This window comes from Cetorhinus maximus, chromosome 4, assembly GCF_964194155.1.
Source record: "Cetorhinus maximus chromosome 4, sCetMax3.hap1.1, whole genome shotgun sequence".
In the NCBI taxonomy this organism is placed as follows: Eukaryota; Metazoa; Chordata; class Chondrichthyes; order Lamniformes; family Cetorhinidae; genus Cetorhinus; species Cetorhinus maximus.
In genome coordinates this window covers 18,788,125-18,808,728 of record NC_135882.1, presented here as the reverse complement: position 1 = coordinate 18,808,728, position 20,604 = coordinate 18,788,125, and the positions used below count along the sequence as shown (strand labels likewise).

The following is a 20,604-nucleotide window of genomic DNA, read 5'->3' as shown; positions in this document are numbered from 1 at the left end:
CCACTCCAAGTTTCTTTCTAGCCCTGAGGAGATGTCCTTAACCCTGGCACCGGGCAGGCAACACAGCCTTCGGGACTCACGCTTACGGCTGCAAAGAACAGTATCTATCCCCCTAATTATACTGCCCCTACCACTACTATGTTCCTATTTCCTCCCCCCACTTGAATGGCTCCCTGTACCATGGTGCCGTGGTCAGTTGGCTCACCCTCCCTGCAGTCCCCATTCTCATCCACACAGCTGGCAAGAACCTCGTAACTATTGGACAATTTCAGGGGCTGAGACTCCTTGAATGTTACCCCCTGTGTCCCCGTACCTGCCTCACCTGCTGTCCCTGATCACAGACCAAATTCAAATGATCTAACCTGTGGGTTGTGACTGCCTCCTGGAGCAAAGTGTCCAGGTAACTTTCCCCCTCCCTGATGCAGCGCAATGTCTGCAGCTCAGACTCCAGCTCCTTAACTCGGATCCAAAGTTCCTCGAGCTGCAAATGTTTATTACAGATGTGTTTGCTCCAGATCACCTAGGTGTTCAGCAGCTCCCACATGCCGCAGCAGTAACACATAATCTGTACCTTAACTGATCTGTATCTTAACTGCATCCCACTGGCCTTGGCTTCATTTTCTTCTTTCTGTATGACTTGCAAAAATCTATTGACATCTGTTCACATTGTAATGATGTGGCAGATGATGTGTGCCAGGCAGATCAAATCCACAAGGGAAACTTGATCACGCGGTCACAATGATTTTGCAATTTGTATTTTATTTTGAGATGCGTGCCCTGAATTCAGCAGTAATAAGCCCACAAAGACTCTAGAGAATTTTTACAGAACTAAGTTAAACATTTATTTGTGAAAGAAAAGATTTCAAGCACATACATAGATCTACAAATTACTACTATAATAACTCTTAAAACCCCTAATTAATCTGGCTTCCGGTGACACCCCCGTTAAGGCAACATTAAAAATAGATTTTAACGGGTCCAGGTAAGTCAACACAATACTCTGGACAGTATAATTCAAAGTGGCTTTTCTCAGCTTCAGTTTCTGTAGACGGCAGCTGAATGCTCTGGAGGCTTTTCACACTTCTGGTAGATCTTACAATGCCTTCCCTGACGCATAGCCTCATTCTACCTTATACATGTTTCTCCTTTTTAATGCAAATTCCATTGTTCCCATATGTCTTTGGAACTTTACTTTTCTCATAATATAAATCTTTTCATGGTGCTCATATTATCAGTAACATTTGGGAAAAATAAACACACTGCTTGGCCTAACTTCTCTGGCTAGGTGTAACATCCTACCATCTCTTTGAAAATAAAATTACTCTGATTTATCTAAAAATGAAAATTCTCCTCATCTCACATTCTAAAACTTCAGCCATGTTTATGTATTTAGCATTTCAAACCTAACTTCTTTTGATGAGGCAAAGCCTCCGACCAGCTGTCTCCAATTCAATTAAGACACAGACACACATACACACACACACACACATTCACTCACTCACTCACTCACTCCAAACCCCACTATTGACCTGCTTTTACAATGAATCACAATAATATTCTGAGAATTTTTATACTTTCATGACAACATTTAAAACCTTTAATCTTTAATTGAGCTAGCACCTACTGCTTTTTTATGGGAGAGAATTGGATGCTTCTTTATACCCCTTACATTAATAGCCTCAATAGCCTGGCTCTGAATTAATGGGAAGAATTTTGCCCTTGGTGGGGGCAGGAAGGAGCAGTCGAGAAGCTGACTGCTGCCTGCGATCGGCACTACACCGGGATTTTACACGGGCGGACCAATTAAGGCGTGCCTAGCATGGAACATGAGAAGCAGCGCTCAGCGCTGTATGTGCGGGCGGGGGGAGGAGGGCGAGTGGGCCTAACGCGAACTTCGCGCATGCGCGCAGAAGGGCGCCTCAATCTCCCTGACAAACGGAGCTGCCTCAGGGAGATGAAGCGCTGTTTAAAAAAAACTAATGGACACAATAAAAATGTCATAAAACATGTCCCCTCATGTGACTCTGTCACATGAGCAGGGACATGTTTTTAATTCATGTGTAAAAAGTTTTTACTTTATTTTTATTTGCTTTAGGAAACCTCATCCCGCCTGTGGATGCAGTTTCTTAAAAAGTGCAAAGGCCGCTTGGTGTTTCCACCTGCCTGCTAAACGTAAGGTTGGACGGGCAGCCTAAGTTTTAATGTAATTACCTATTTAATGGCCTTAATAGGCCGTTCAATTGTTAGCGGGAGGGTTGCCGACTCCGGTGCGCGCCCGCCGAACGAAATATCACGGGACTACGCGATGACATCAGGATGCGCGCCCGATGTCATCACACGTCATTTTACACTCGGCTGGGTCGGGCAGCGCCCACCCACCTGCTGAGCTCAATATTCTGCCCCCTTGTCCTAGACTCCCGAACAGTTGAAATTGTTTCTCTCCCTCTACCCTATCAGTTCCTTTCAAAAGCTTAAAACCTCAATCAAATCACTCTCTAGAGTTCTATATTCCCAGAAATACAAGCTTAGTTTATATCATCTTTCCTATAGTTTAAACCTTGAGCCCTAGTAACGTTCTGCTTAGCTTCATTAGGAATCCTTCATTTTGGTTTCCAGTTCTGGCTTCCTACTCACTTAAATCCCATTCCTATCCCTTGGCCATCTAATACTTCCCACCAGGTTTGGGTGGGAAACTGTCATGCAGGTGAAGCATTGGAGATTTTTTTCCTTTCTTGGAATGCCAGCATCACTGGTTAGGCCAGCACTTATTGCCCATCCCTAATTGCCCTTGAATGGTGGTGAGCCGCCTTCTGGAACTGCTGCAGTCCATTTGGTACAGGTACACCCTCACCGCTCTTAGGAAGAGAGTTCCAGGATTTTGACCCAGCAAGAGAGAAGGAACAACGATATAGGTCTAAGTCAGGATGGTGAGTGGCTTGGAGGGAAACTTGCAGGTGGTGGTGTTCCCATGTGTCTTCAGCCCTTGTCCTTCTGATAAAGGTCACGGCTTTGACAAGTGCTGTCTAAGGAAGCTGGGTGGTTGCTGCTGTGCATCTTGTAAATGGTACACACTGCTGCCACCCTGCTGCCACCTGTGGTGGAGGTGGTGAATGCTTAAGGTGGTGGAGTGGCGGATGGGATGCAAGTGGATTGCTTTGTCTTGGATCATGTCGAGCTTTCTGAGTGTTGTTGGAGTTGCACTCATCCAGGCAAGTGGACAGTATTCGATCACATTCCTGGCTGGTGCCTTGTAGATGGTGTGCAGGTTTTGGGGAGTCAGGAGGTGAGTTATTCACCTCAGAATTCCCACCCTCTGACCTGATCTTGTAGCCATAGTATTTACTTGGCTGGTCCAGTTAAGTTCAATGGTAACTCCAGGATATTGATGGTGGGGGATTCTGGTTCAGGACCTCCCGCAATGCTGTTAGGAAGGGATTATTAGTGACCTTACATATCAATGCATTCTCTGTCATACAGCAGACAATAGTTGGAGATTTGCAAGTAATGTAGTATAGTCTATTTTTGCAGAATCTTATTATAACCAAACATTGAATTACTTTGAAATCCATCAAGTGCTGTTATGTAAGCAAACAAAGTGACCATCTTGTGCCAATGATGTCCCACAAATTGCCATTAGATTAATAATTTTTTGGTGATACTGGTAAAGGGGAGAATCTTGGACATCAAGAATGTTTGTTGGATCCTAGTCACTAGTTTGTTTGGACTTATGGATCCAGGTTGCAGGCTTGTTTCAGGCTGGCTGAGTTGGTACTGTAGACAGAGCAAATCAGCAGACAGTTTTTAGGTAGAACCGATTCTATATATTTACAAAGGAACTCAGCAGCTACACTTGTGGGCTTACAACTCAAATCCTGTCTCTACATTACAGACTCTAACTATAGACTACTGACTACTGAGGTAGCCCCTGTTACTCTGCTTTGGATACTAAGATCATGGTGATCTTCCATTATAACATTCTTCTTAAAGGTATATTACACATCAGATTACCACAATGTTCCAATGGGTTTTCTACTCTCTGATATAATACGATGGGACCTTTAGCATTCAGTTGAAACAATGGAAAAGGTCGACCGGCCTGAAAAAACACAATGGGCTGCATCGCCCGCCGAACTGAAAATCTAAATGACGTAGGGTGATGTCAGGTGTGCGTCCCGATGTCATCCCACGTCATTTAGATTTTCGGTTCAGCGGGAGCGCAGCTGATTCGGCTGCGTGCCCGCTGAACTGTCAAAGGCCTATTAAGGCCAGTTAACGAGCAATTAAAACAATCAACTGAGCTGCCCGTCCAACCTTAAGGTTGCCGGGCAGGCGAAGAGCCCAAGCAGCCTTCAGAAAAAACATGAAACCTCATCCACGGATGAGGTGAGGTTTCATGAGGGTTTCAAAATTTGTATAAAATGTTTAAATAAAAGAAATTGACATGTCCCAGCTTATGTGACAGCGTCACATGAGGGGACATGTCAGGAATATTTTTTCCCACCTTTGATGAGCTTTTGAATCTTGAGCCGATCTCCCTGAGGCAGCACTTTGCCTCAGGGAGATCTGTGCGCACTTTCGCACACATGTATGAATGCGCATGCGCGTTCCCGGCTCAGGGAATCCCACCCCACCCCTCCCGCACAGGGAGCGCTCAACGCTTCCAGGCGGATGTCACACCGGGCGGGCCTTAATTGGCCCCCCCCACGTAAAATGGCGATGTGCCCCTAATCGGGGGCGCTGATCGGGAACCTGCCCGCTTGCACCCACTCCTGCACAACCCCCCCCACCCAATGGAGGGAAAATCCTGCCCAATATTTCTCTCAGTAAACGATGGAGAAGTGGGAAAAGTACTTAATTCTATTAAATAAAGTCATTTGCCTAACTCTACTCTAAAGAATCTGTAAATTCTTTTCTGTAATAAGCCCTCAGGGCCTTGCCTTGGTAGCCATGGGGCTGACTTTCAACGTGGGCAGACATCAGGACAGAGCTGGAAGTTCAATGTTGGAAGGTGGGAGATGGAATGATAGGCAGGACAAATGGGCAGTAGAACAGAAGATTTATTTGGAGCCAGGAGGAGCATTCATGAAATAAAGTTTCCAAAGAGATCCGCAATAGTTCCCTTTAGGATTGCATTGGATTCCTTAGCATTCGTGTAGGGCTCTCAATTTCAGAATTGTAAACGAATCCTGCCTGAGGTGCATGTCCACAGCTATAGGATATCCGTCGTATTAAATCCCCAAGGATTGGATATATACCACTCCCCAGTGTGCTATCAAAAAACATAAACAGTAATCTACAAAACCAATACAAGAGTGGACAAATATCACTGAGCTACAATGGTAACATATCTCCTATTGTTCAGCCCTTGTTACCAATGTTTCATTTTTCCAAAATAATCTGAGTGGCCAATTGCCCATTCAGGTACTTTTTACTAAATGGGCACTTTTTTTTGCTATGTATTTCTATCTATTGTAAGAATTTGCATTCCTTCAAAATACCATGAAATTATGCTTTGGCACACTGTTGTAGCTGCTGTCATATGATACTTGGATAATCATTTGAATGATTATGAATGCTGCTAAACCTAAATCCAGATTCCAAGTGTGCTCGAATTTGGCTGGTTGAGATTCCTTTGAGCGCCCACTGCTAGGTGGTGGTGTGGAATGATTTCTTCTCTACACTTTGCTCCTGCCAGAACTTGTGCCTTACTGTTTCCTTCTGTTCATCAGGGCCGAACATCTGTGCAGAAAAACTGTGCTGACCCTGTCTGGAGTGAACAGATCATCTTCAAAGAAATGTTTCCGCCACTTTGCCGGCGAGTCAAAATTCAGGTGTGGGATGAAGGGAATGTCAACGACGTTGCCATCGGAACCCATCACATTGACTTGAAGAAAATATCAAACGAACAGGATGGAGATAAAGGTTAAAAGCCATTTGTGAAATTCTCAGCAAAAAATCAAAATGTTCATTCAAATTTTCACGGGGTAGAATATTGCGCTGGTTGGGCCTGACCCGAATGAGTGTAAAATGATGTGCGATGATGTCGGGCGAGCGTCCTGAAGTCACTGCACAATATTTCGGTAGGCGGGCACGCGCAGGAGCTGGCAGCATGCCTGCCGACAATTAAGCGGCCTATTAAGACACTTAATCAACTAATTGTTTGGAAATTTTCGCTGCCCGTCCAACTGTTCGGTTGGTGGGTGGGCAAAAAGGCCAAGCGGCCTTTGCATTATTGGCCAAACCTCATCCACGGGCGGGATGAGGTTCTGTCCAGTGGTTTAAAATAAATGAAAACTTTTTGCACTCATATTTAACATGCCCCTGCTCTTGTGACAGGGTCACATGAGGGGACGTGCTTTCGTTATTTTAGATCCTTTGCTTTTATTGTTCAAAAGCTTCAGCTCCTCGAGGCAGCTCCGTGCCTCAGGGAGCTTTACTGTGCACGCCCGCAAACTTCATTGCTCGTGCTCCTCCCGCCCCCACCCCTGGCAGCACTGAGCGTTGCAGTGCGCGTTTCACGCTGACTGTCCGTTAATTGGCCAGCTAGTGTGAAATCACAGTCGGAGCACGGTCGTGGGCGGCAGTCAGCCTCACAACCGCTCCCGGGCCCACCCCACCCACCCGAGTACTGGAAGATCCTGGCCACTGAAATAAACGTTATGTAGGCATTTATTGATTGAATAGAATCGCTAGATTTAGAATAAAAGCTATTGAATTGTTAACCATTAAGGCCATTACTTACACCAGCAGCAAGGTGGTATTTTTGCAGATAATATCGTTCCTCTCTCGATTTACATATTTAAGACTTTCAAATAAATTCTTCGGATTTCAAAAGGTCTGCGAGTTTTAGTTGTGGCGATGAAGATAAATAAGATATCGAGTGTCCCTAGTGACAAAAATATAAGAACGACGTTGGGAGCCAAGCTGCTGTCCCCAAGAATTGAGGCGGGCCTTCTAACCAGTCTGCCTCCGCGCCTGCACTCCTCCCACAGTGCCTTGGGGCTGGCGAAACCGACCCCTCCCTATCCACGGCCTACTGAGAAAAACATGTAGTGGGAATGGGGTTCAGAGGCGGACTCGAGTTTCAGAGGTCAGGAATGGGCTCAACCTGAACTGAGCCTAATATCCCGGCCATGGTTTAGAAAGCGGGCTTGTTTTTCTTAGAAGGGAGAAGAATTTGAGACTGAGGTGTTTCAGAACTTCTGCGGTATTGACAAAATTGATTTAAACAAAATTGTTCATTGTGATGGAGTAAAACTCCAGAGGAAAGAACGTAAAGTAAGTCAGTTAGGAGATAAGAGGAGACCCTGAAGGATTCCCCAAAGGATAATATAGTTACGGAATTAGGTTTTGCGTAAAGACATTGAAACTGATTGCTTAAGTTGGTCCAAGAGAAGAGAAAATGTGTTTTGGAGAGAGAAGGGATTAAGAATACGTTTAGGAGAAAGGTAGGTGGGGTTAATCTCTGAAAATTGAATGGGCTACAGAAATAATGACAGAAGTAGATGCCTAAAATCATAAAATAACATTTTAATGTTAGAAAATTGGATAATCATATAAAACGAAAAACTTTTTTTTTTGGGTTTCTTTAAGGATTTTTGCCAACTTTTGGACCAGCGTGGATCAATTTGTATGGCTCAACCCGCAATTATACCCTAATGGATGATAATCAGGAGCTGAATGAGGGTTTTGGAGAAGGTGTATCGTTCAGGGGTCGCCTCCTGATTGAAATTGCAGTGGAGATTCTGTCGGCGGGTGCAACTGATTCCAAATTTCCCAAGTTCGCGAAAGAATTGAAGATTGTGTCTAAAGACCCCAAAGCGGGAAAAGACCAGAAGATGTCACTCACACCTGAGGAATCCAAATGCCCTAACTTTTCGGATAAGACAAACTCGACTGAAGTTGAAGTGGAACCAATAGAGCTATCTTCTTGGGTTTGTTTCTCAATCACCATTTCTTTCATGTTAACCTAGTGATAAGGGTTGGGAATGAATGAAGTTGTAGCCTCAGTAATAAACTTTTATCGTAAAGGTTTATGACTGATATATTGGGCTGCATCTTCTGGTCGGCGAGTAGGGGGCGGGGCCCACTCGCCGACGTGTAAAATGATGCGGAGTGACGTCGGGTGTGCATTCCGACATCACCCCGCATCATTTAGATTTTCAGTTCGGTGGGTGCGCAGCCGACTCGACTCTGCACCCGCTGAACTGTTAACGGCCACTTAAGGCCTTTAAAAAAAGTAATTAAGCCAATTAATGGACCTGCCTGTCCAACCTTAAGATTGGCGGGCAGGCGAAGAGCCCAGGAGGCCTTCAGGAAAAACATGAAACATCATCCACAGGCGGGATGAGGTTTCATGAGGGATTTAAAATGTTTCTAAAATGTTGAAATAAAAGAAACGGAAGTTCCAGCTCATGTGACAGTGTCACATGAGGGGACATGTCAGGAATTTTTTTTCCCATCTTCATTGACTGTTTGAAACCTGAGCCGATCTCCCTGAGGCATAACTTTGCCTCAGGGAGATTCTCCCAGCTAAGGGAATTCACCCCCCTGCCCGCACAGGAAGCGCATAGCGCCTCCTGGAGCACCCCCCTGCCCGCCCACGTAAAATGTTGGCGCGCCCCTAACCGGGGGCACCGATTGGGAACCCACCCACTCGCACCCGCTCCTGCAAATCCCCCCAGATTGGGGGGGGGGAAGATCCTGCCCATTAACTATTTTCAAGTTTGGTAGAAACTGCCAAGTCTTTTGTTATTTTGCTATTTCTCTTTCATGTAATTACGTGACAGATAAAGGTCTTCCTTGTGTTACACATGTACATTGATCTCTTGCTCAGTTTCATTGTAAAGCAAAATTGGTTAACATTTTAGGCAGCTCACATACTGTTAATATTAAGTATTTTATAGAAGTTGTGAAATATATTTGAAAATGTAAAATATACATTATATGTCAAGATTTATCCTTGAAATTTAAATCTGTTTGCTGCAAATGTACATAAATGTGTATCTGCATAAAATGCAGGTCGCATTCAGGAATGAATGCATTACAGCGAATAGATATTCTTCACTGACTTAATCCAATTTGAAAATGCTTTACGTTTATTGGTCCATCCCGCTTATCTTTCTGCAATAGTTATTTGTCAGCAGGAATTTAGAAGAGGATGATGCAGTGGCAGGGCAAGTTGACGCGGAATGACATTGGGAGGAATCCCCGATGTCATCCCAGTCCCTTTAAATTTTTAGGAAGGCGGGCGGACGGCGAAATCAGCTGTCCACCCGCTGACCTGTCAATGGCCAATTAAGGCCATTGACAGGCTAATTAAGATCATTAAAGAGCTGCCCGTCCAAGCTTAAGGCTGGCGGGCAGGCCAGGAGCTCCAGCGGGTTCCTGATAATACATGAAACCTCATCCACTGGTGGGATGAGGTTTCATGTCCGTTTTTAAAAAGTTTAATAAAGTTTATGTCATTTTTATTAACATGTCTCATCTCGTGTGACATTGTCACATGAGGGGGACATGTTAATAATATTTTTATTTCTCTATTTTTTAACTTGTGTACACTGTCAGTAATCTCCCTGAGACAGCAATTGCTGTCATTTTCCCCTTGGCGAGCGGGCCCCGCCCCCAAATCGCCGACGGGAAAATTCTGCCCATAGGTTCCTTTCTCGGCTGACAGCACTATCTGCAGTCCTTTGTCTCTTTCTCTGTGAGACATCCCTCTCTTTCTCTCTCTCTCTCCCCTTTTTGCCCAAGACTTGGAGACTGAGGCCTAAATTTTCTTCCCCCGGGTTAGGTTCACAGATTCGGGAGGTTTCCCTTAGGTCGGAATTCCGGTTAGGTGGGGGGATGGAGGGGGGGAGGGGGTGTGTAGGGGGGCAGGCTGAAATAGGAGCTGGGGCAGGTGACTCTAGAACAAGTGCAGGGGCTGCCGGGTGCAGAGGTGAGCTGGGCACAAGAGCTGCTCTGTACCCCGGTACTGTGTTTAAACAGATAAAACGTAATAATAAACATAAAACGTCCCTCCAGACCTCACCCCTCACCCTCCCACACCCACTCTATGTCCCATCCATGCTAACCTATGCCATGCCCCCCACCAACACCCCCATGGCCCCACACCCCCTATGCCAGCTTAGTACCCTCTATCCAGCCCCCATTGTCCCCATGCTCCCTATGCCAAATTAGTACCATCTTATGAAAACCCATGAGCCCTATCAATTGCCTTTTGCCGTTACCCACTCCATGCCAACTCACCTAGTATCCTCGGACAGTTCCCTGACAGCTTTGACACTTTCTGGACAGGTCTGACAGCTTTGACAGGTGGACAGCTCTTTAACAGTTCCTTGACCACTGGACAGTTCCTTGACAGCTGCACAGCTCTTTTACAGTTCCAATGAGTTTGTGCATAAAAAGTGTGTAATCATGTTCACGTTTAACAACCCCAAAGGGTACCTTACCTCTCCAAAGGGGTACCTGGCTATCCAAATGAATCCACCAAGATCAGACCTGCTCTTAACTGTTCTAATCTGAACACTTCAGATTTCACACTCCGGGCCTTCCAAAATTCCATTCATTGGAGACAGCTGATGATGTAAATGGTTAGCTGCCCCTGCGGATCACGCTTGCATGAACCATTGCCTGACTCCAATCCCACACCTGCGAAGATAGGAAATGTCGGATTTGAGGCAGGATTTAGAATTTTCAGCCATTTCGTGGCGAAAATCCGGGCCTGAAAATCTATTCACAGTCAGCACAGCTGCTCTTGCCTCTGTATTCAGATGTGGACATCTTGCAACTTCTTCCCAGTAAGTTAACTTGGGCCTCCCTGTCCCCATATTAATCAAGCCACCATGTTGCCAGGCAGAATTTGGAGCAGATCACATGACCTTCTTCATTCATTCCTCCATTTTAACGGGAATTAAAGAGACAGTCCCAAAACATAATCATCTTACAAAACATTGCTTTCGTAACAGTGTTCAATTCTGGGCATCACACTTAAGGAAAGATTCCAAGGCTGGTTGTTTTTTAGTTTTGTCAGGGTATGGAATGGCTTTAATTAATCAACTCCAGGACCAGGCATCTGGGTTAAAATAGGTTAATCTGTCAGTTCAATTCCGTATTGCTGTGCTCAGGAATGCTGCCATTGTTGCAAGGAATCTCTTCAGCTCTATCAGTACCAGTGTCACTACAGAAGGGGGCCCCATCTGAGGAGGACCAGCTAGCCTTCCCCACATACTCAGTTGCCCCAGTTGTCAGCATACTTTGTGCTGACCTGCCATACATTAATATTTATATTTGGTGTGCAGACAGTGCAGCCAGACATTGTACCAGGTGAAGTAGACTGCTTGTAGTGAGCCGCTGCCGTGTGGAAACCATGAAGGTTTGAAATTTCACGGTACCATATTGTTAATAAGTACTTTAAGTAGTAAATATGGAAACTTGGTACTATTTTTATGAAGGTACTACTTAGGGATAGAAATTAATGGAGTTGGTGGTGTGGGGGTGGTGGGTGCGGGAGGTGGGGGCAGGGGAGCACACCATGGCCTGAATTTTACCCTCATCGGGCGCGCACGATCAGCGGGCCCGGAAGCGGCCAGCCAATGTGGAACGCGCCAGAAGAAAGGCCCAGCACTGCCGTTGAGGGCGGGCGCCGATGTCACCGCGGGCAGAGGTGAGCGCTTCGAGAGAGCTCCCTGAAGGCAGACAGTCATCTCAGGGAGCTGCAAACCCTCCAAGTAAGAAAATAAAGCCCAAAAACGCTGCACAAAATGTCCACGCAGCGCAATGAAGCACCTGAAAGCAAACCTTATTAAAAAATGAACAGTTTCCAGATATTTCTTTTTATTTTAAATCCTAACGGAGATTTCATCCCGCCCTTGGGTGAGGCTTCATCAAAAATGTAAAAGCCGCCAGGCCGATTGGCCTGTCTGCCAACCATAAGGTTGGATGGGCCACGAAAAATGGTGTACAATTGGAACGTTAATGTCCTCCTGATTTTACAGGGAATTTCTTAATTCAAACAAATTTATGTTTAGTAGGCAGCTGAAGAATCCTGAATGCGACAGGCTCAAAGCCTGCTCCACTCATTGGTTATGAATTTCTTAGAGGAGTTCTTCAGCCCTCATTGAGGTAGGCCTCAAGGGGGCTACCATCTGCTTTAGGTAGCGGCCCACGATACTTAAAATGAGTTGATCTTGTGAATTTTACAGTGGGACTAAGGCCTGCACAGATGGGGCGCAGGGCATCCCATTGTTAAAATGTGCTTTGGACCTGAAAAATCAAGGGCAGTGCAGACTAGCTTCTACCGCTAACTATTTCACTTAATATCTGATAGGATGAGGTGAATCTGCAACCCAAATAAAAGGCATTGGGAAAAACAAAGGGCAGGATTTTCGAGCCCCACTGAGGTTGGTAGGGGAGGAGGCTGCGGCTCTAAAATCATGAAGCCAGATGCCTTGCAATGAGGCACCCATCCATTTAGGCTCATTAGGGGCCTTGTTGACAGTAGATAAAGGAGGCCAACTTGGATTTCCCAGCCAGCCTGCAGTTCCCCAATGCAACAGAGAGCAATTCAACTGTCTGGAGGCATGCACCCTGTGGCAAGCTAGGATGCCAGTGCTCCAGAGAGGCCTACAGGCCTTCCCTGCCTACTTGGGTGGGGGTACAGTCAAAGGCTGCCCTGTAGATTGATTCCAAACCCCTCCCCACCAGAGTGGCCTTGCCACTTTTCCTACCTGGCACCCTCTCGTTGAAGCGTCCTCTCAGTTACCTGCCCTTCCCTGCAGCCAGGTGCTCCTCTGAAGCTGGAAGGCCTTTGATTTGCCCTCCATCTTAGTGAGCCTCCTTGCCACCCTTACTTGGATAGAGAACCTGTCTCTGTGCCAATTAAGGGGGCGACCCAGTCAAAATTCCAACCAGCGACGGTTTTTCCACGGCGGGGTGGTGGCAGTGGCTGGCGAGTGGTGGGCATGGGGGGGGGTGGGCGTGGGCGTGGGCGTGGCCGGGGGGTGGTGGCAGGCATGGGGGGCAGGTTCGGCTCCCAGAAACAGTCCCAGCTCCTGTTTCATTAAGGGAGAAAGGCAATCAATTTTTTGCGTTTTAAATGTTTCAGAATGGGGTGTTTTTGAAAATTGTGCTTGGCTTTATCTCAGATTTTTCAGTTATTTGAAAAAGACTGGGAGAAATGCACAGGGCGGGATTTTCCAGCCCCTCCCGCCAGCGGCATCTTGCAGCCCCGCCGAAGCCAACGGGGGTTTGAAGGGCTCACCGCGTCCGCCGTGGGGGAACCCGCCGCGGAAGGGCCAGGAAATTCCGGCCGCCGATTCTGCAATACATTTTTGAACTTAGTTTATCTTTTCAGGGGACTGCCTGACTAACAAATGCCCTTTTTCAGAGTGATGAAGAAACTGTCCAAGATTTTCTCCTGTTTGGTACATTTTTTGAGGCGACGATGATCGACAGGAAGGTTGGTGAAAAGCCGATCAGCTTTGAGGTATCTTTAGGTAAGGAGTCACAGTCTGCTCTGTTCCCTTACATGATTTGTTGGACTATTTTTCATGGATCAGCAAATGCCGAATAATGCAAGCACAGTGTCTCTGCTGAGGGAACTCTCCCCTCTACAAAAAAATGTTATTACAATGAATGGTCATAGCTGTTCATTATCTCTCTCATCACTTCATGTCCTCCAGAGGAAGGACAGTACAGATACAAGAGGGAAATTGAGTGAATGCACACATCACACTAACTACAGATACAGTAAAAAATCGTGAAGCTCATCTGTACCCTTAGATAAGCTAGGGTGGCATCCCTGTGCTCCACTTAGCCTCTATGTACACTGCCAAAAAAGCAATCCCCTGAAACATGTGGGTTTACCACACCAGTACATTAATATGTAACGTCAACATTGGCCGGCACTTCTGCATCCCCATCCCCGTGATTTTCCACCCATTCATTTTAATGAGAGGGTGTCAGCAAATGTTTGTATGATTGAAATGTATAACACTGCCCAAATATAAATGCATGTAAAATTGTGAAGAAATTTTTTTTTTTTCTAATTTGGTTTCAAACGTGGTGGAATCGACCCTTTCCTCATTACTCCTACAGTGGCCCAGACTAATAATAATAACGGTGAAGCCATCAGCACTCGCTGTTACTTAAGAGTAAATCGAACGACAACTTCTGGCATCCCCAGTCGAACCTGGAAATCGGGAAGTTGTTGCCCTGTTTCTCCAGCAGCCTTTCTACAACAGTATCTCACCGAGAGATTCGGCATTGAAACAAATGGAATGGTGTTAAGTTGCTGAACTTACATTCATGCAGGTCTGTGATCCCCTGCAATAACTGTAAATCCCTGTCCAAAAATCCATAGAAGATGTGTGGGCAGGTGTAAGTGTGATGAATGGTGAGCACCCGTTTGTTCGCCATTGATGGCGAAACCTGGACCAAAACGTTTACAAGCTTGAAATGTAAGAGCGCCTTTAATCTTCTCACTTCTTACCAGCAAAAGGAGGTGCCATTAGGAAGCCCATCTATGTTTCAGGCACAAGGACAGGGACTTTGCAGGATGAAACTCAAGAGACAAAATAAAGGTTTCATAATAAATCCCCAAAAAGTCAGAATGAGAATAGAAGTTATATGTTTCATTTCCTTTTCGCAGGGAATTACGGAAATGTTATCGATGGAGTTTCTCCAACCTCCACATTCAAAAGGCGACCACCAGATGTGAATGAGGGAGAATCTGTAGCTCTGTTGCATGACAGTGGATTGGATCAAACATTTGAGTTCGACAAGTCAACCACCACCCCTGAGAAACCACTGCTAACTGACGGAAATAGGTGATTGAAAATATCCTATTCTGTTTAAGAAAGCAATAAAGGATAATCCCGTAAAATCTGGGATATTGTTCTCTGCAAAGCAAAGGTCGCTGATTTTGCAGTCAAGGACTGGTTGAATAAGCAATAATTGTGCCAATCTGTATCTGACCCTCAGATTTGCAATAGGCATCTGCCTGAAAATGCAACTTCACTGCTTGGTGCTTTTATACATAAGTAGTCCCATGTGGTAGGCGACAGGGTAAATATTATGTAAGATTAGTTCTACGAAACTGAAAGGACTAACAATTTAAACCAAAGTCTTTGTAGAGGGATGCCAAACTAGCCTCCATATGGGCTGTCTTCAAAACTAAAAGCCGAGTTCCATATGTGTGTAGTCCGATTATTGCACTTAATTCACCAATGTCAGGCCTACACGAAGGGCGCTCCCTGGTCATGGAAATTCAATCCTCTTTGACAAATATACCTAAGCCAAATACCTGTGATCAGCACATAGCACAATGTTGTGCTGATTGCAATGGGAGCCCTGAAGACACCAGTGGTACTGATTAATTGTTGTAAGCATGCTGAGTACACTGATGGGTACAGAGTCCCTCCTGACATTGACCCACCTAAATCAAATATGCAAGCACATGAACGTGATGGATGGCAAACACCAGCGGGTCAAAACTGCCCCTCACGGTCATATTGTAACTAAGCATCACAACCCCAATGAAACCGCCCATTAGAGGGTGTTGGAAGGAGAGATAATCAATGATTTCAAAAGGAAATTGGATAAGATAGGCAATTGAGGGAAATAAACTTACAGGGCTAGGGGGATATAGTGGGGAAATGGGACTAACTGTATTGCTGTATAGAGAGCTGGTAAGGACTCGATGGGTAGAATGGCCTCACTCTGCGCTATGGTGACTATGGGCAGGGTTTTTAGGTCGGTGTGCGATCTTGATTGGCGGGCCCGGGAACGGCCGGGGAACAGACCACCCACAATCGGCCCCCAACTGCAATTTCACACTGGCTGGCCAATTAACGGCCAAGCAGTGTGGAATGCGCACTGAAATGCTCAGCGCTGCCGGGGTGGGGGTGGAGGAGGACAGGCGCTGATGTTAGCGCGGGTGCGGGGGGAGCGCGGCCTGAAAGCTCCCTGAAGGCAGAGAGCTGCCTCGGAGAGCTGAAGACTTTAAAACCAATAAATGAAGATTTTAAAATCTGGGTAAAAAAATGTCTACGCATCAGAATCAGTCACCTGAACATGTACATGATGAAAATTCTATCCATTCGTTTTTAATTTTTTTTGGTTTAATAACGGAAACTTCATCCCGCCCTTGGATGAGGTTTAATCAAAAATGCAAAGTCCACCCGGCAGATTCACCCATCCGCCAACCGTAAGGTTGGATGGACCATGAAAAATTGGGGACAGTTGGAACTTTAATGAGCTTAATTGCCCTCTTAATTGCCGGCGGGCACACTTCCAACTTTCACAAGTGCCCGCCGACCGAAATATCGCGCGAGCGTGGGATGACATCGGGACGCTCGCCCGATGTCATCACGCATTATTTTACACTCGAGCGGGTTGGGCCCTATGATTCTAGGACTCTGATTCCTGGGACTAGCAAAAAAAAAAGAGATAAAACCCAGGCAAGGTCAGAGGAAAAGAATTCTGGAAAACTCTCCTCCGACCTCTGAAAGCAAATAAAATAATTTCAGGAGATCACATTAAGGCACAGCACCCATCAATGCTTTTACAGAATGGATTTTGAGGTAGAAAGTGTAATATTTCTAATGTTAAACACGTGCCACTCAGGCTCTCCTGGCTGCCACCCCATCTTCCACTTTCTATAAACTTTAGCTCATCCGAAACTCCGCGGTCTGTACCTTATCCCACACCAAGTGGTCACCTATTACCACTTCCCTAGCTGACCTCCACTGGTTCCCAGTCATCCAGCACCTTGGGCAGAATTTCCTGCCAGTCGGGTGGGTAGGCCCGACTCAATATCCGGTGGGCGGGGAGCCGATCCCCGCCGGAGAAGCGGGCCCTGCCGCCATTTTACGTGAGCAGGCCAATTAAGGCCTGCCCAGTGTGACATTCAGCGGGAAGCGCTATGCGCTCCCTGTACGGGCGGGGGGGGATTTCCCCAAAAGTGAGAGTTCACTCTTTCGCGCATGCGCACATTTCCCTGAGGCTAAGTGCTGCCTCAGGGAGATCACTTACAGTTTTAAAAACATTAAAAATAGAAAAAAAAATCCTTAACATGTCCCCCTCATGTGACAATGTCACATGAGATGGGACATGTTCATAAATTACACTAAAACTTTATTAAACTTTTTAAATCCCGACATGAAACCTCATCCCGCCGGTGGATGAGGTTTCATGTTTTCTCTATTCCCCGCCGGGGCTCCTGGCTTGCCCGCCAACTTAAAGGTTGGACGGGCAGGTCCTTTAATTGTTTCAATGATCCTGTCAATGGCCTCAATTGGCCATTGACAGGTCAGCGAGTCTGCAGCTGATTTTGCTGTGCCCCAGCCTTCCTGAAGATTTAAATGGGGTGGGATGATGTCGGGGGTTCCGCCGATGTCATCCCGCGTCATTTTACACGTTGGTGAGCAGGCCCCGCCCCCTGCTCGCTGACGGCAAAATTCAGCCCCTTGAGTTTAAATCCCTTCAAGCTGTAACTCCTCCCTATCTCTATGACCCCACTAGCTCTACAAATCCGACTCTGTGAGGGCTCCATTCATCTGCTTCCGGTCTTTTGCGTATCCGTCCTTTCGGACCACCATGCCTTTGCTCATTTAACCACCATGGCCCGGAAGTCCCTCCTTAGACCTCCCACCCTTCCTTTAAGATCCTTCTCAAAATCCACACCTGGCCAAATTTGGGTCACCCCTCCGAATATCCCCTTGGGTGGCTGAACATCTATTTCATCTCAAACAAAATCAAAATACTGCGGATGCTGGAAATCTGAAATTAAAACATAGAATTGCTGGAAAAACTCAGCACCATCTCAGGAGAGAGAGCTGGAGTTAACCTTTCGAGTCCAATATGACTATTCTACGAACATTAACTCTGGTGGGGATTTTCTGCTGCCAGCCTCCGGCAGGGAACGTTGCATGTGGGATGAAAGATTTGGAGGGGCAGCCAAAAACCCATTCACTTGCAGTAGAAATTTCTGGTCACACCAAGAACTCCTCAGACTCTGCCAGACCTGGACCAGAATTTTTTTCCTCGATGAGCGGGCTTGGTGGGAGTGGGCGGGGGCAGGCCGGGAAGCTGACCTCCGCCCCCGATCAGCTCTGCACCGTGATTTCACGTGGGCGGGCCAGTTAAAGCCCACCCTGCGTAGATCACGAGCTTGAGCGCTGAACACTACCTGTGTGGGCCGGGGGGGGGGAGGAGGGAGAGTGGGCCTGGCACGCAGTTTGGCGCCTGCGTTGGAAAGAGCGCTTCAGTCTCCCTGAGGCAGTTCCGTGCTTCAGGGAGATTGAAGCACTTTTTAAAAAAATTAATAAATGCAATAAAAATTTAATGAAATATGTGACTGTGTCACATGAGATGGGACATGTTTTTAATTTCAAAAGAAACGTTTCATTTAATTTGTATTAGCTTTAGGAAAACTCATCCCGCTCGTGGATGAGGTTTCCTAAAAAATGTAAAGGCCACTTGGCCTTTTCGCCTGCCTGCCAACTGCTAGGTTGAGACAGGCAACGTAAATTTCAAGTTAATTAGCTCGTTAATGGCCTTAATTGTCGGCGGGCATGCAGCCGACTCCGGCGCGCTCCCGCTGAGCAAAATATCGCACCACCGGAACGCACGCCCGACGTCATCGCGCGTCATATTACGCTCGTACATGTCGGGCGCATGCCCACACGCCGAAGGTAAAATTCTGGCCCGGCTGTGTTTTTCTAGCACTTTCTGTTTTTATATCTATTTTGTCTGATTATGCCACAGTGTTATGCATTTGAATATTTTTGTACAGCGTCAACAACTTGCATTTATGTAGCACCTTTAACACAGTGAAATGTCCCAAGGCACTTCATAGGAGCGTTACCACATAAGGAGACATTAGTACAGCTGGCCAAAACCTTAGTTTTAAGGAGCGCCTTAAATGAAGATTGGAGAGGGAATTTCAGAGCTTAAGTCCTAGGAACTGAAGTCGTGGTGAATGGTGCAGTAACAAATATTGGGGGTGGGCTGGAATTGGAGAAGTGTAGAGACTTGTAATTGTGGGTACCATGTAATTGCAAGTCCTTCTACTTCTGTGAATCCACACAGGGAACTATATAAAATTTAGGGCCTATGCATAACTTGTCTTTGACCCACATGGCCCTAGTTCTCCCCAAAACGTTTGGCTCAGATGATACTACGTTAGTAACAAATGATTAATATTGTGTTCCCTTCTTTTGCTTGCAGAAGTTACTACTATTTGCCATTTAATAACAAGAAGCCATGCATCTACATCAGGAGTTACTGGGAGGACCAAATCTTTCGGTTGCACAGTTCTAACTACCTGGACAAAATTGCTGACAGGCTTGTTAGTTATTTTTATTATTTAATAATTAATTTGCTTTATCTGCACTGGAGTTGCTGGCTCAGCCTCTGACACTTTTTCAATAATTCATGGGTCCCTAAATGATTAGTCCTTTCTCCCTTCCATATATCATCTGGGGAGAAGGCAGGAGAATGGGGTTGAGAAACTTATCAGCCATGATTGAATGGCGGAGCAGACTCGATGGGCCGAATTTCTGCTCCTATGTCTTATGGTCTTATGGGGTAAAATGAACCCCCAAGAATGGGTGGGTTTGGTTCGTGTGAGAAGTTAAAGTTTTAAATGTTTCACACCCGCTCCCAACCTGCCTGTTGGCAAAATCCACCCTCTTCTGTTTTAAACAGAGTTGGTCAGGGAGGTGCGAGTGACCAACTCACTCTTAGGTGGCAGGTTGGTCAATAGCAGCTTTTTAAGGATCTGATAAAAGGAGGGGTGAAGGGCTGTATCCATAAGGTGCAGCACTGCTTGGGATCCAGGAGGAGCAGGAATATTTCCTCCAAGCCCAACAAGCTACCCTGCTTCCCAGCTCCAGGAACGCCAACATCCCCCAATATCCGCCTCTCCATTTCCCCAAATCCATCTCCCTATCTTCTTCTGCCTCCCCAAATCATCTCCCCCTCACTTTAATCTCTTCCCCAGCCACCCCTGAAATCTCTCCTCTCCCCCATCATGAGACGCCCATCCTGACTACCACCTGCCCACCAAGATCTCTCTCTCCTCCCCCACCACCACAAGACCCTCTGACTGTGATCTCTTGCTCCCTCGCCTACCTGTCCCTCCATTGCGGCCTAGTGCCGCAGTCTCTCCTTTCTCACAGGCAGCCGGTCTGTCAATAGGGCTGGCTGCCAAAGGAGAAACTTGCAGAAAAAATGTAAAAGCAGTTCTATAGTAAGCAGGACATCATCTGGAAAACCTTTGCTTCCAGGTTTCCTGTCTACAGCTCCTTTTCCAGTCATCCATTGATTCAATCATGTCTCCCTGTAAATAATAGGGCTATTATCTCTCCTACTTAGTTTTTGCTCATGATTTCATTCTGCATTCAGCCAGTCAGACTGCGCGACCTCATTCTTCTCCTTGTACAATGGCTGAATAACTACATCTTGATATCTTACATGTATTCAATGGGGTAAATAAAATCCTGGCTTGAATCTTCGAATTGAGGTCGAGTGGTGGTGTATAATGGGCAGCTGATTTCTATTCCTCATTTTACTTATATCCTCCTCACTGAAGTTACA

The 20,604-nt window shown here is 46.2% G+C and overlaps 1 protein-coding gene across 1 annotated transcript in view; it reads left to right on the top strand.

Annotated features, from left to right (window-relative positions):
• The window catches only part of fer1l6 (fer-1 like family member 6), a gene marked incomplete at its 5' end in the record, with an annotated part of 165,568 nt that overhangs the window by 18,914 nt on the left and 126,050 nt on the right, over nt 1-20,604 (top strand). The window contains 6 exons of the mRNA XM_078539765.1: nt 5,730-5,922; nt 7,594-7,934; nt 11,304-11,328; nt 13,401-13,499; nt 14,654-14,831; nt 19,234-19,354. Of these exons, the coding sequence (XP_078395891.1) occupies nt 5,730-5,922; nt 7,594-7,934; nt 11,304-11,328; nt 13,401-13,499; nt 14,654-14,831; nt 19,234-19,354 (957 nt within the window). The remainder of the gene's footprint in view (nt 1-5,729; nt 5,923-7,593; nt 7,935-11,303; nt 11,329-13,400; nt 13,500-14,653; nt 14,832-19,233; nt 19,355-20,604) is intronic.